We start from the raw sequence: 13,325 nt of genomic DNA, 5'->3' as shown, positions 1-13,325 counted from the left end.
GGTGCTGGACCACAGGGACGCAGCAGCTCTTTCCGTTTGCAGATGGCGTCGATAGGAACAGTGACACGAAGCCACCACCAGTTGTGCCCTAAGCTGGCCTGCCCTTGGTGCAATCCGTCTGGGAGCTCTGCGAGGTGATGGACGACAGAGGCTGACCCAAGCACGAACTCCCTGCTCCTGTTGGCTGCTCTCCCTCATGGACTCTTTCCTTATATTTATTTAAGGAAATTTTAATTCCAGTTCTTATAAGAGCTATGCTTTGCAGGATGGTTTCCTCTGAACATTACAGGATGGATATCTCATCTGCCTCCATCTCAACTGCCTTTTTATTGAAATTTCAGCCTTATAGTGGCCTGCCCCCTTGAAGGGGACAAGTGAAGGGTGGGGGCAGCTCATGCCCTTTCTTGCTGTGTGAAGAATCCCGTGGAGCAGAGGCTTTTTAGTGGGAACAGAAAGGGTTGCCCTTGGGTGACCTTCAGAGAGGGAGAGAGGAAGGGGGAAATCCAGCACATCATTACCTTGCAGAATTGTGCTCGGCTGCATGCTTACGACAAAGATCTGCTGAGAATAAGGTTCTGGGGCTTCTCGTTATTCCAGTAAGGTCTTGCCTTACGGCTCAGCCCATTTCCCTGTGGGCTGTGCCGAGCAGCATCTGTTAGTGATCATCCGCATCCACAGCCCTTTGCTCATCCGTTCGGGGTGCAACAGGCATGGACTTCAAATTGCTGCTAGAGCTCTGCTGAGTTTTCAGGTCTCAATGGCTCTTGGAAATGGGGGAACAAGGGAAAGGAGAGAATGTCCGTTTCCCATTCACTCCCAGCTCGGGGAGGGGAAGGAGAGAGAAGGAGTGGGGAAGGGAAAGGATGGAGCAGGTGTTTTGGGTGGTGTTTGTCCCTTGCCCTGGATCCGTGCTGACAGCAGGGCTGGGACTGACACAGTCAATGGCAAAACTTCCATTGCACAGAGTTGGCTCCTTCTGGAATTTCTCAAGTGCATTTACTTGCCCGGTGGGTGAGAGGGGTTTGCTTATGAACCTTTTATGGGTCAATTCAGGCTTTGACTGTCATGAGGCAAATAGACCTGGATTTAGTGTTTACTTCCAGGAGATGCTTACACAATAGCAAAAATCAAGGTGTGATTAATAAGGAGTAGAGATTATATTGTCAGGTTTAGTTTCAGCAAGCTAGTGTGAAGGCCAAAACATTTTTCATAGCCCTCACACTGCAGCTGTTGCTCAGCGATTACAACTCAGAACAGGAATTTGGGTCTCAGATGCTTCCCAGCTGCAGAAGACACATTTTAGGACTTTATTCCTGCTGGCAGGATTGCTATGGAGAATTAAGAAGGGACGGTGCAGTACTGGCGACTTGCTTGTCTGCAAGCGTTCAGGTGACCAGAAGACTGGAACAAAGGGTTAAATCTTTAATATGACTAAGGACAAATTGTGGTTCCTGTTTTTGTTAGTATCTCTTTCTGCCAGCTAAGTCAGCAGGCTCTATCTTCATGGGATCTTTTGGGAAGAACTCAATATCCTGTACCTGCTCTTTCATTAACACTTTTCCTCCAGCTGGTTCTTGCTGACGGTGAAGGCCATGTTGCGTCCATCTGCATAAACATAACCTTTCATAATTCACTACGGTAAATTTAACGGGTGATTTAAAACTGTAGCTGATAATTTTGCCTCTCCAAACTGCTGTGCCCTTGGGAAGGAGAGGAGCACATGTGCAGCTGACAGATCTGTGGTAACAGCCAAGAAGCCTGCCCGTTTTGCGAATTTTTTGGGCTGCCTGTGCTAAAGGAAACAATCCACCCTCTGGACTTCAGCTCTGTCTGCGTCCGTGGGTTTGACTTGCTGAAAGCAGCAGCTTCTGCAGCTGCTGGTAGTACATGGCTCTTTCCGAGGGAAGAAGCGTTGTTCTCTGCTTCCTCTCCCAAAGTGCTGCAGGGAGTTTCTGTGCCCTGTTGATCCACAGAGCATTTTGTTTTAGAAGTGGGGTGTATCAGAGCTGGGGGAAGTGATTCAGCCTGTGGGGACCGGCTTGGCTGTGCGTGTGTGTTCATGTACCTAAAGATCACTTCCTTGTCCACTGATTTCCAAATCAAAGGAATCACAGTCCCTTCTGGTCGAGCTCCTAACCCAGGCTGGCTCCTGCCACCCCTCCACTCTGCTGTGCAATGTTAAGCGATGAACAGAGCCTGATTAAAACCCACCTTCCTAATGCTGGAGCAGAAAGCTTTTCCAAAGCAAAGTGAGACCTCTTGAAGAAAGAGAGGGCCTTGCAACTAAGTTTACGCCAAAAGAAGCTATCTCGGCCTCAATCTTTCTGTGACTTGATAGCAGGTAGATTTTGGACCACACTATGTGACGGGTTTGCATGGATACCAAGTCGTATTTTCCTGTCTAAGCGGCTGCTACTATTTTTATCATTCATACAGTTCCAGCTTTCATGCATACTAAGTGCTGGCCCCATTCCAGCTGTATTCCTACGCAATCCTGGAACACTCCTCCCAGTTTTATTTGAATGCGGCATTTCCCGGGCCTCGCTCTGCAGTCTCCTGCCTGCTCTGATGCGCCGGGGAAGAGCTGCTGCCCTTCGCTTCAGGGCTGGTTCCGTTTCGGCAGGAGGCGAAGCGAGCGCGCGCCTCCCTCGCTGTGATGGCGATGGGAGCTTTAATTAGCTAATTTTTTAGAATTGCAGTTGCGGGTTTGGGTCGATGGTGTTATTAGTGGGGAAGACATTACTTTTTGTTAAAGGGCAAAGCTAGAAGGTAGGCTGGAGCTTGCTGATTGCTTTTCTGGGAACTGCATCACTAACCTTAAAAAAAACCCTACTGAAACGTGAACTTTTCCAATACCATGTGATGGGAATCTCAGTATCTGCTGCTGTTTTAATCCAGTTTCACCTGAGTTCCTTGTTAAGCGTAGCACACAGGTATGCCTATCACAAGGGCATTATTTTTCACTGGTAATATAAGAGTAATTTTAAGCATATCTGGGAACTGTTTGTCCCACAGAGCCCTCTGACACTTTGTCCTTTAAAAGCTGTGATAGCTCAGCTGGTGCCATCACTAATTTTGTTATAAATCCTCAATGGGAGGACAGTGATGATAAGGACTGGGAAGCATGCCAGTCCTCCGAGAAAGGTTTACCTGTCTCATAAATTCCTGGGTATGCTGAAGGGAGGGAAGGAAGGAGAGAAGAAAATGGTGAGAGCACCTAGGGTGAAGTGGGCTGTCTGGGATAGTGCTGCGATGAGGCGGATAGTGCCGGACTCCTGCCTTTGGGCATTGATTGAGATAAGTGAGGCCTTAGTATCCCTACAGGAACTGTCCTCAAGGCTGTGTGTTCTGGTTATCCACGCAGGAGGGCTGGGCAAGTGGCGTGTGCATTGTGCTCCCTGGGTCCCTGGAGCCACATGTTCATCTTCTGCTTGACTCAGCTGATCTCTTGATTATTTTCCCAGATCAGTAATTTAACTTCTATGTGCATGTTTATAGCCTGGGGGGAGATAGAAGAAAAATCTTTCAATGAACAGGAAGTAAAAGCAGCATCTTCATTGTTCTGCATGTCTTCTCTCTGCTTTTCTTTGAGTCAAGCCGGGCACTGTTCAGGTGGTGTTTCCAGCTCAGAAAGGGCTGCATTTTGGTGGTATGGCAGAAAAGGGCTTACCGTGAAGACCATTAGCACTTTTGAGGATGAAGGGCATTAAGGAAACTCGGAACAGTGATGTCTGTATTCTGGGGAGCTGCTGCCAGATGAAAGTGTACTTCAAGTGTACTCAGATAAGCAACCTGGAAGGTGCTAATTCCTTCCCAGATCTGTTACTCTTGTGATCATGAGCCCTGGCTCTCATCTGAGGGACTAATTTGGCTGAACCAATGTAGCGCAGCTGGGAGGGAGTCACAAACGCATCTCAGTGCTGTCATTCTGTGTTTTCTTCACTGCCCCTGTAAATTGGTGGTCCTTGTGGAGCTGCAGGTCGCTGGTGGTCTCTGTCAGTGGGCTGCAGCTCTTGCACGGTACAATGTTAAAAATAAATAAACTCAGCACACAGTACTCAGTGCTTTTGAAGGATCACTGTGGTCAGTTAGACATGGTACTGGTGCCTGCTGCCCAGCCGTGCTTTTTGAGCGCACTGAGTGTTTTATTGTCCTGCCACGTGGCTTGTCAGAGCAGAGCTGTGCATCACTCCGTGTGCTGCAGGGCTGCCACCGCCTGCCAGTGCTAAATGGTGAATATCTGTGTGTATTCCTTGGGCAAGAGGAGCAGCATGAGCCCCGCAGGCTTATTGAGCATCACTCTCCCAACATCTCTAGTAATGAGGCTCCCTTTGGGAAAGGTGAACAAATACAGTCCGCTCCACCTCTGACCTCTCCCAGCAAAAGCAAGTGAAGGTGCTGTTTGTAAACAGGTTTATTGTAGTCTGCCAGTGCTGGAAATGTTGACACCTAGAAACTCTCCCAGAGACTAATCAAGGACCCAGCTCAGATGAGTGACCTGCATGCAAATTCCGCAGCCCTTCCTCGAGCCGTTTTTCAGAGCTCAGCCCTTCAGATCCCGTTCGAATCCCAGAGCGATGGCAGCGTGTTTAGTTATTCCGGTCAAACCTCCCTGCCGCTCCTGGCTGTTTTGTCCTTGCTGTGCTGAAACAAACCTGCTCAAGGGCTCCAGCCCCATTATGGGGACAAAAGGACATCAGGCATGCCGCTACTGAAGCGAAATGTGTCTCGTTTTTGAAGTGTAATGCAGAATGGGTGGCTTAGAAAAAAAGCATCTTTCTGGATTATTTTTTTTTCCAGCTTCCCTAAAATGCAGCTTGTGACGTTGATTTGGGGTGAGGATACACGCCGGTGCTGGGAGGATTAATACTGAATGTGAGAGTTGGTTAATGGCAATAAACAGCCAATTCTCAGTTAAATTATTTTCTGAATCAGAATATTTAACACATTGAGACTTGTGGGCTTTTTCCTGGTTTTAAAGGGGCACTGTGAATGCATACTAGAAAGTGTCTGTGTTACTACCAACACCTTAATTTATGATTAACTTGGAATATTTTTACATCTCATTTATTTATTCCATGGGAGTGTTCTGAACTGCTGAAATTACTTGGTCAGCTTCACTTTCTCTGTTTTGTTTGTTAGATTAGTGCCACAAATGGATTTTGGATGGGGTTTTGGAGCTTCACGAAATAAAGAGAAATTTGGTTTTCAGGGGGTTTAAAGCCCTTTGGTTCTCTTTGGCACAAAATAGATGTCTCAGGATTCCTCTCATGCCTCCACGTAATGTCTGGAGCTTACAACGTCCTTCATAGAGCTGTCGATACTCCCTTGCTGGATATTTTTTTTTTATCTAGGTGTGTTGTTTTTGGAGAAGTCTTTAGCTATGGAGGTTTTGACATGGCACAGTACCAGTAGTGCTTGGCTTTGAGTGCCAGAAAGTGAAGGGAGAAAAGTGAAGAGGAAGGAGAGGACCAACTGCCTGGCTCTCTGCTCAAACTGTATTTCTGATCCAGCAGAGCTGAAAGCAGACCTGGTATCACGTGGGAGAAGGCATAGCGGGATCAGAGCTCTGCCCCCGCGTGATCCCAGTGCATACCTTGTGCCGTTCTTACCTTCGACGGAGGGTCACTCCCTGCTCCCGTGGTGTCGGAATGCTGAGGGGGTCTGGGGCAGGTGAGAATATTGGGAAGGCCTGAGACAGCTCTGGGATGTGGAGGTGGTGTGATGGAGAATGCAGACAGAGGGGAAAGGGAAGAGAGCAGTGAGGAATAGAAAGCAAAGGAAAGAAGTGTAATTATGTAGATCTGGAGGTGAAGGTCAAAGGCTCCATGTGACTGGTGTGTGGTGGCTGGTTGTTTGTTTTTTTTTTAATGTTTGTACGTGTTGCTGTAAACAGCCCCAGGCTGACCAAAAAGCACTGGAGGGCAGAGGCTGTAAATTGAAGAGGTTGCTCTCCTTAACAGGAGAGCGAGCAACTTGGAAGTGCCTTTGGCTTACGGCATTTTGCACGCTTGTTCCTCCTTTGCTTCTCCATTTAAGTTCCTTGTCTTAGGGTCGATGTAGAGCCTTGCTTACCAACGGAGCAGGGGCAGCACGGAGAGCGTGCGGGCCCGCAGGTGCTGGGCGAGCACCATGGCCGGTGACCCGCCTTCCCGCCTCCGGCTGCTGCGGGACCGTCCTGCCTGGCTCCGGGCAGCGGGCTCCCGGGCCACCTCCGGCCCTCCCTCCTCTCCGGGTGGCCCCTCAGCTTTGTTACGGCTGGCCGAGGTGGCCAAGGAGATGGCCCAAAGGCAACACCGGGTGTTAAAAGCGGGAGGTGTGGGGGGCTGAGCTCCAGCTCGGCCGCTCTGCCCCAGCGCTGAGGGGCGGCCCGGGGAGCCCCGCGGGCGCGGGTCGCTGTCTGTCCTCGCTGAGGGCACGACGAGCACCGAACCCCGGGAGCCGCGGCGGGGTGGGGGTGTGCGGGGACCGAGGGGGGCCTGGGCCCGGTTGGGGGCTGAGCGGCGCCGGCGGGGCCCCGGGAGATGGCGGCGGGGCGCGGGGCCGCGCGCACTCCCGAGGAGGTGACGGCGGAGGGACCGCGCGGCGCGCTCCCGCCGGGTTAGCCGGGGTGAGGCACTCTTTGGCCGCCGGCGGAAGCAGCCGGGCGCTCGGGCCTGCGCGATGCGGCCTATAAAAGGCGCGGGGTGGCGCGCAGGTCCGGGCAGTCGGAGCCGGGGCTGGAGGGTTGCGCATCACGGGGGCGGAGCAGCGGGAGCCCCGGGAGGCTGTGGCGGCCTGAGAGAGCCTCGTCTGCGCCCTTCCTCCTCTGTGACCGAGGGTGCGGCGGAGACAGCGACAGCCACCCCCGGAGCCGCGGGCTGCGCCTCTCTGCGCCCTGCTGGATGCTCTGGGGCTCGGTCGCTGAAGGCGGCCGCGGCGCCGGCAGCCCCCGCTGTGGTGGGGCCATGGGGGCGGGCACCGGCAGGGCGCGGAGCCCCCTTCCCTGCTGAGAAGGGCCCTCGTCCCGGCGCCGATGCCGCGCTGTCCCCTCACACTCGGCCCCTGAGAGCCTTCCCCGCCCCGCCTCGCCCTCCCCATGCCAGACGGAGCCCCTCGCCTCGGAGACACCCTGCAGCAGCCCCGCCGGCCCGGGGGTCTGCGGCTGCCCCCGCGCTATGAGAGGAGCTGCACCCGCCGCCGGGGGCAGCCAGGAGAGGGGCAGGGTCCCACCCCGCCGGCGGCTGCCGTGAGGCGGCCGTAGCTGCCTCGGCTGGAGGAAGAGCCCCTTTGTTTTCCCTCTTTCCTTCGCGGGGCTTCATGCCCCCCTGAGGGATGATGGAGGTGGTTGGGGACTTTGAGTACAGCAAGAAGGACCTGATAGGACACGGAGCCTTTGCTGTGGTCTTCAAAGGTCGCCACCGCAAGGTAAACACCGACGGGCTTCGCCCGCAGCCGGGGCCGGGCTGGTTACACAACCCCGGCCCGGCCCGCTCGGGGTCGGGGTCGTTCCGCGGGGCTGCAGCCGCCAGGAGCCCCTCCCGGTGGGTGACAGCTGGGCGGGGGTGTACTTTGGGCAGTTTTGTCGTGATTTGGGTGTTTGGGGGAAAAAAAAAAAAAAGACAGAAAGGTGCGGGGTGGGCTGAGGTACCGGGGCGGGGGCGGCGAGGCCTGCGCCCGGGGCAGCCCCGGCGGCCCGAGCAGCTGCTCCCGGCCTCCGTCAGACCTTTATTGTTGTCTTCTTCCCTCCCTCTCCCGAAAAACCGCAGCCTGTCGGCGTTCCCACCTCTCCTCCGCTGTTGGGTCGCTCCGTGACATAACGGCGAGCGGGGAGTCGCGGCTGTACGGGCGGCTGAGCCCTTTGTTTGTCGGGAGGGTCATGTTTATCTCGCTGTTTAACGAGGGATCTCATGGAAAATTGCCTCCTTTGGGATTGGCTGAAGATTCCTTAAATTCAGAGGTGTCTGGTTTCCTGGCGCGGTTTGCTAATCACCCTGGATATTCATAGCTAGGTTATGGTTTCTTGACGCTGTGAGAGTTTATTCTGGTGGTTGGTGCCTGAAGTGCTCCGCTTTCCAGAAAATAACTCTTCAGATTTCTCGTCTTGGAGCATTAGGGTAGTACTCACAACTTGGAGAGGCACAGTGTGTGATTTTGGGATTAAAAAACAAACAAAGAAAAAAGGAGAAAGGAAAACAAGCTATAAAGGCCAATGGAGATGCTTCCACCTTACAAATAAATAGGCAATTTATTTTTAGATAATATATAAATAGATGATATACAAGTTTTCTCAAAAAACCAGATGTTTTCTTCTGCAATATTCAACTGTACAGCAAAGAAGGCTGAAAATAGGAAGTCCTTAAAGGAGAGCAAAAGTAACTTGATCGTTGAGAGAGGACTAAAAAGCAGATACTTAGCACCACTGCCAAAGAATAAATGGGATATGATTACTTACTTTTTTTTTTTAAATGCTTTTGAATCCGTGAAAATGCACTGTAGCTGCAGCTGGATTTTAATAGCTGTCTGAGGTATTGTGGAATGAAATAGTTCTTGATGGTGTCAACGTGATGTAGTAATCACTGGTGGGTAGAGTAGGGGTGATCTTGCAAGTTTTTCTCCAGCGCTTTACTAGCTAGTTGTTAAGAGTGGGTAAAGTTAAAGGTTACACTGACAATACTTTTCTGTTTATTTCCAGAAAACTGATTGGGAAGTAGCCATAAAGAGTATTAACAAAAAGAACTTGTCAAAGTCACAAATCCTACTTGGAAAAGAAATAAAAATCTTAAAGGTATGTTAATTTGCGGTGATTTGTAAAGCTGCTTTACTCAAAAAGGAGAAGAGACTTTTGACCTAGTTCATTCCAGGTCACAGGTAGCATCACAGTAATTGCTGTTTTGCCTTTTGTTTCTGTGTTAGTTCCAGGAGAAATCCAGAACTAAAAAGACCAAGAAAAAAAAATATATACTTTTTTAGTTCTGGAAGTGGTCTAAGAACTGGTTACGGGCATGCTTTTGTAGATAAAAGTGGAAAATTGTTGTAGAACCAGTCTCTGTGCTTTGGTTATTGCGCATGTAGAAAACTTGGTCCTTCAGGATGGCTAATGCGGCACCTTTCCCAAGCAGGGTGTACAAAAAAAGTTGTAGCTGAGGGTAAAACATCAGTCTTTGATCTTTCTTCGTCACCTTTGCTCAAAAGTGCCTCGAAAGCTGAAATCAGCATGCTGAATTGGATTCCTGAAGCAGTCTTCCTACTTCAGAGTTGTGTTAATTGACTTAAAATGTGTCGTGTAGCTCTAATGAAGGAAACAAAATGAAGCATCACTTAGTTTTTCGATGCTATTTTGCAGAAATGTCTCCTTGGATGGTTTTTTAGCATTCTCTGCTCTCTGAACTTCACCACATCTCATTTTTCATATCTTCACAGTAATAATTAGTGCTGCTTTCTTTCCATGTTTCCAAGCTTCTTGAGATACGTCACTATTTTATGTACTAATATATACATATTATATTCTAGTATATTTATTATATACCAGAAATTGTAGTGTTGAGTGTATTTTTGTGCTGCAAGTACTTAGCAAAGACAGATGCTTTTTTGAGCGGTTAAAAATAATTGCGTGAGCTGTCCTGTGAGTTTTATTTGGTTTGATTTCCATTTTATTGTGAAATGGTAAGGTTGACTTGAAAATAGTATAGTTGGTTATTCTGCTAAGCAAGAAATAGTGTGAGACTGCAAAATTAAATTTAGTCCGTTTTCAGTAGTTGTTAAAGGATCTTGTGCTGTAGTATTTTTTGTAGCAAGACATAGAAAATAAATTCTGGAACCAAATGTTTTTATGACCTCTGAAGATACTGCTTAATTTCCTATTCCTGTAAATGTTATCTAAATAGCTGAGATTTCCTCCAACTTCTGTGAGATGGTCTAAAAAAAATACTACCTTTCTTTGTAAAATTTTGTTCTCTTTGATTATCACCTGGCATGTTAAATTTAAAATAATGAAAACAACAGGCTATTTCCATAATACAAATATTTTGTTTTACAGGAACTTCAGCATGAGAACATTGTAGCTCTCTATGATGTCCAGGTAGAATATCTCTTGATGCCTTTTTCTTCATTAAATTTTATTTATGAAAATATGCTGCATATATATATATAGAGCAGATGATTTTGAATGGCTGTGTGTTTTGTTACTGTAATCAATTTGGTATTTAGAAAAAGAAATCGAGTTCCCTAACAGTGCCAGGGGAGTTCTCTGATCTTCAGCACACTATACCCTTATTTTATTTTGGCTCTTTTCAATAAGCAAGATGCACAGCTGGGATAGAAAGCTGTGAGGAATAGGGTTTATTTCGAGGCAGCAGGGGCAAGTGGCAGCCCTGGAACCTCTGCAGAGACTGTTTGTGTGGTTGGGTCCTGTCTCCAGAGAAAAAGCATCAGCTGGCTGGACTGGGAGCTCTGTCCCTGGCAGTTAACTAGTCTCCTGAATTAACATTGTTTCCTTGGCCCTATAATTTAATTGAGAAGTGGGTGTTTGTGGATAACAACTGAATACACCTGCAGGAAAATGTACTGGTAGGAGGTGAGGTGAATGGATGAGTCAAGTAATGTTAAGAAGTCAACATAACTTAAAATACTCTGTTGTGGAAAAGGAGCAGCATCTTTGAGATCTCTGTGACAAAGAAATGTATAGCCATGTGTGACGGTGAGGAAGAACTGAAGGGAGTAGAAGACCATGATCACACACATGCGTATTGCTGTTACGTGTGTTCACAAGGGTAGGATAAAGTATAAAACCCAAGCAGATATTTGGATCTTTTCAAGTAGGAGAAATAAGTGTTAAATTGCTTCAAATTGTCTTCCTCTTTTTATTCCCAGGATTCTGCCTGATAAGGTGGAGTTAGTTTTTTAGCCTATCCAGGGTAGTGTGTTGTACTTAGTAGGAAGTTCTTGTTTTGTATCCTAAGGCCTGCAGGTGTTGAGTAGAGCTAAATATGACATGATGTAGGTTGTGCAGCCGTTCGTTCTGCTTGAATAAGAACTATACGTTCATCTCCTGGGTCCAATTCTAATCATAAATACAGAGTTACATTTATGAAAAAAATTATTAAGCAGCACCCTTGGGGCATTGCATAGTTAAAGCAATGGAAAATAGATATTTTGACATTCCTCAGTGTTTTCTGTCTTTATACATTCGCATCCTAAAGGGTTTTCAGCTTACGTGTAGATGGGTATCTCTGTAGCTATAGAAATCTGTGTTCACATGGTACACACTACGCAGGCTCAGGTTTAACAGACATTAAAACTTCCCGTTTGATTGTGTGGACTCTTTTTCCTCCTGGGTCTTGACTTCAGAACTCTGCATTTTGGATGATACTAGCTGCTCTGAGAAAGTATAGCCTCTTGTGCTTCTTGAAGAGACTAGGTTTTCCTGAGTATTGCTAAGTGGAAATAATCTTTAAACATCCTAAATTTAGTATATCCAGACATCTTAAAAGAAGCTGGAATTGCTGACTGCGGGTGTTGGTGTGTGAGTAAGCAGCTGAATTTCAGATTTATTGTTTACAGTTGTTTATATGTGAAGATTACTAAGCTTTGCAGCTCAACTTAGGGTAGTTGACTTTTTTTTGATGATATAAAATTGTGTATTGTCTAAGCCTTGGAGAGGTTATTACTTCTTTTGCTTTATGCACAGAACATCCACAAGGGAAGAGAGGACGGAGCCGTACACTTGTCTATGTTTTCTTTACCTAAAAGTTATTTAAAAACATAACTTTTATGTTTTTCTGTTCTGCCACTGGAATGGGTGCCCTTAGTGACAGGACTTCTTGAATGATCAGTCCTGTATTTTCCACTTGAGAAAGGGATGTTCCTGCTTGACACTGACTACTGCATTTAAATAAAATGAACAGTTAAAGCAGAGACGGGGGAAAACTGTCTCATACCTTGGATGTATTTCAAATGCATTTATGGCAAACAAAGCTTGGTGGTATGATGCTACTTCCATAGAATAAATTGGTTTGCAAAATATGGTCTAAAGAATATGCCACTTGCACAAATAAGCTTTTCCCTTTCTGCACAGGGCTGTGTTTGTGAAATATTATACGTCATTAACTTGTATGATTACATTAATTTGTAACCCAGCAAGAACGAACACTATGCAAGGCATTCACGTGTCTAGTAGGCTGTTACACCTACTGATTTTCTTCAGCATTTCATGTTCCAGCATGTACTGCCCTCTTTGTTTGCCATAGTATCGTGAACATAGTGACATAGTTCAGCATATAAGACTTTAGAATTTCAAGCAGTTTTTAAGTTACAGAAGCTATTTTTATTTTCTCAGTGCTGGAGCCAGTGGAGGAGTGTCACAGTAGGAAGTTCTCAGTATGACTGAGAATCTGTTTTATTTTTGTAGTTCTGTTGGTCTGAAGTTTTTCTTAACCTCAGACAGTTTGAAATAAGAAAATGCTTGTGTTTCATATGCACTGTTTTGCAGAAAATTTAGCTGAATAATCCAAGATCTGATGGTTGCACTGACTTTTCAGATAGAAAAGATAATGTGCAATGTAAGTGGCAAAACTCAATGAAAAAGTGAAAATTAATTGCAATGAAGAATAAATATTTTTACATCTCATAATATTAAATGAAATTATTTGTACTTAATAGCAGTACTTTGAGATTAAAGCTGTATCCCTGCATAGCGATTTGGAATACCTCTTTTAAGTTCAAGAATGAAAGGGTAGTTAACGTTTTACATATTGCAAAAGGCCTCATTTGGAATTGTTTTCACAGGAGGTAGTTAGATTCCTTCTCTTTCATCTCTCTTCTTTTATGGTTGTGTTCCTGTTGCATGATCTGTGACCAGTCACACAAACCAGTGTAATGAACATACATACACCATTAAGGTTTTAATTAGATCCAAGGAGAACTTGTGAGCCATTATGCTGATAGTACATGAACATTTTAAAACTTTCAACAACATTGCTGTTGCTTCAGCTCCTGTGAACACCATTTTAAAGTGTTACTTAGTATGTGTAGGGCCCACGGAGTTAAATTACTAGAAATGCCCATTCATCTGGAGACACACCCGAAGGAACTGGTGTGCCGTTAATGTCCTATGTGCATCGGGCCGCATAAAAATCCTTTGTTCTGATGCCAGCACGATCATTGCCGTGATTTCCATGAGGTGGTTACGTGCAACACCAGTGGGTTTGACCTGCGGTTAAGCATTTTATGTAAGCAGAGCATGCTGTCGTGGGTCGTGCCATCTCGGAAGGTCGGGGATCTGCAGGCACCACGGTGTGGGGACCAGTGGTTCTGAGGCTGAAAGCATTTGTGGAGGTACTTAAATA

General features: G+C 46.9%; 1 protein-coding gene across 1 annotated transcript in view; it reads left to right on the top strand.

Moving 5' to 3' along the window:
* Window positions 1-7,222: 7,222 nt before the first annotated feature.
* Window positions 7,223-13,325, top strand: part of ULK2 (unc-51 like autophagy activating kinase 2) — a 40,232-nt gene continuing 34,129 nt past the window's right edge. The window contains exons 1-3 of the mRNA XM_086624603.1: window positions 7,223-7,407; window positions 8,675-8,767; window positions 10,019-10,060. Coding sequence (XP_086480729.1) covers window positions 7,315-7,407; window positions 8,675-8,767; window positions 10,019-10,060 — 228 coding nt within the window. The 5' untranslated portion in view covers window positions 7,223-7,314. The remainder of the gene's footprint in view (window positions 7,408-8,674; window positions 8,768-10,018; window positions 10,061-13,325) is intronic.

The sequence above is a fragment of the Tauraco erythrolophus genome, chromosome 21 (genome assembly GCF_009769465.1).
Source record: "Tauraco erythrolophus isolate bTauEry1 chromosome 21, bTauEry1.pri, whole genome shotgun sequence".
In the NCBI taxonomy this organism is placed as follows: domain Eukaryota; kingdom Metazoa; phylum Chordata; class Aves; order Musophagiformes; family Musophagidae; genus Tauraco; species Tauraco erythrolophus.
Note: the sequence above shows the minus strand (reverse complement) of the source record. Positions and strands in the feature narration are given on the sequence as shown.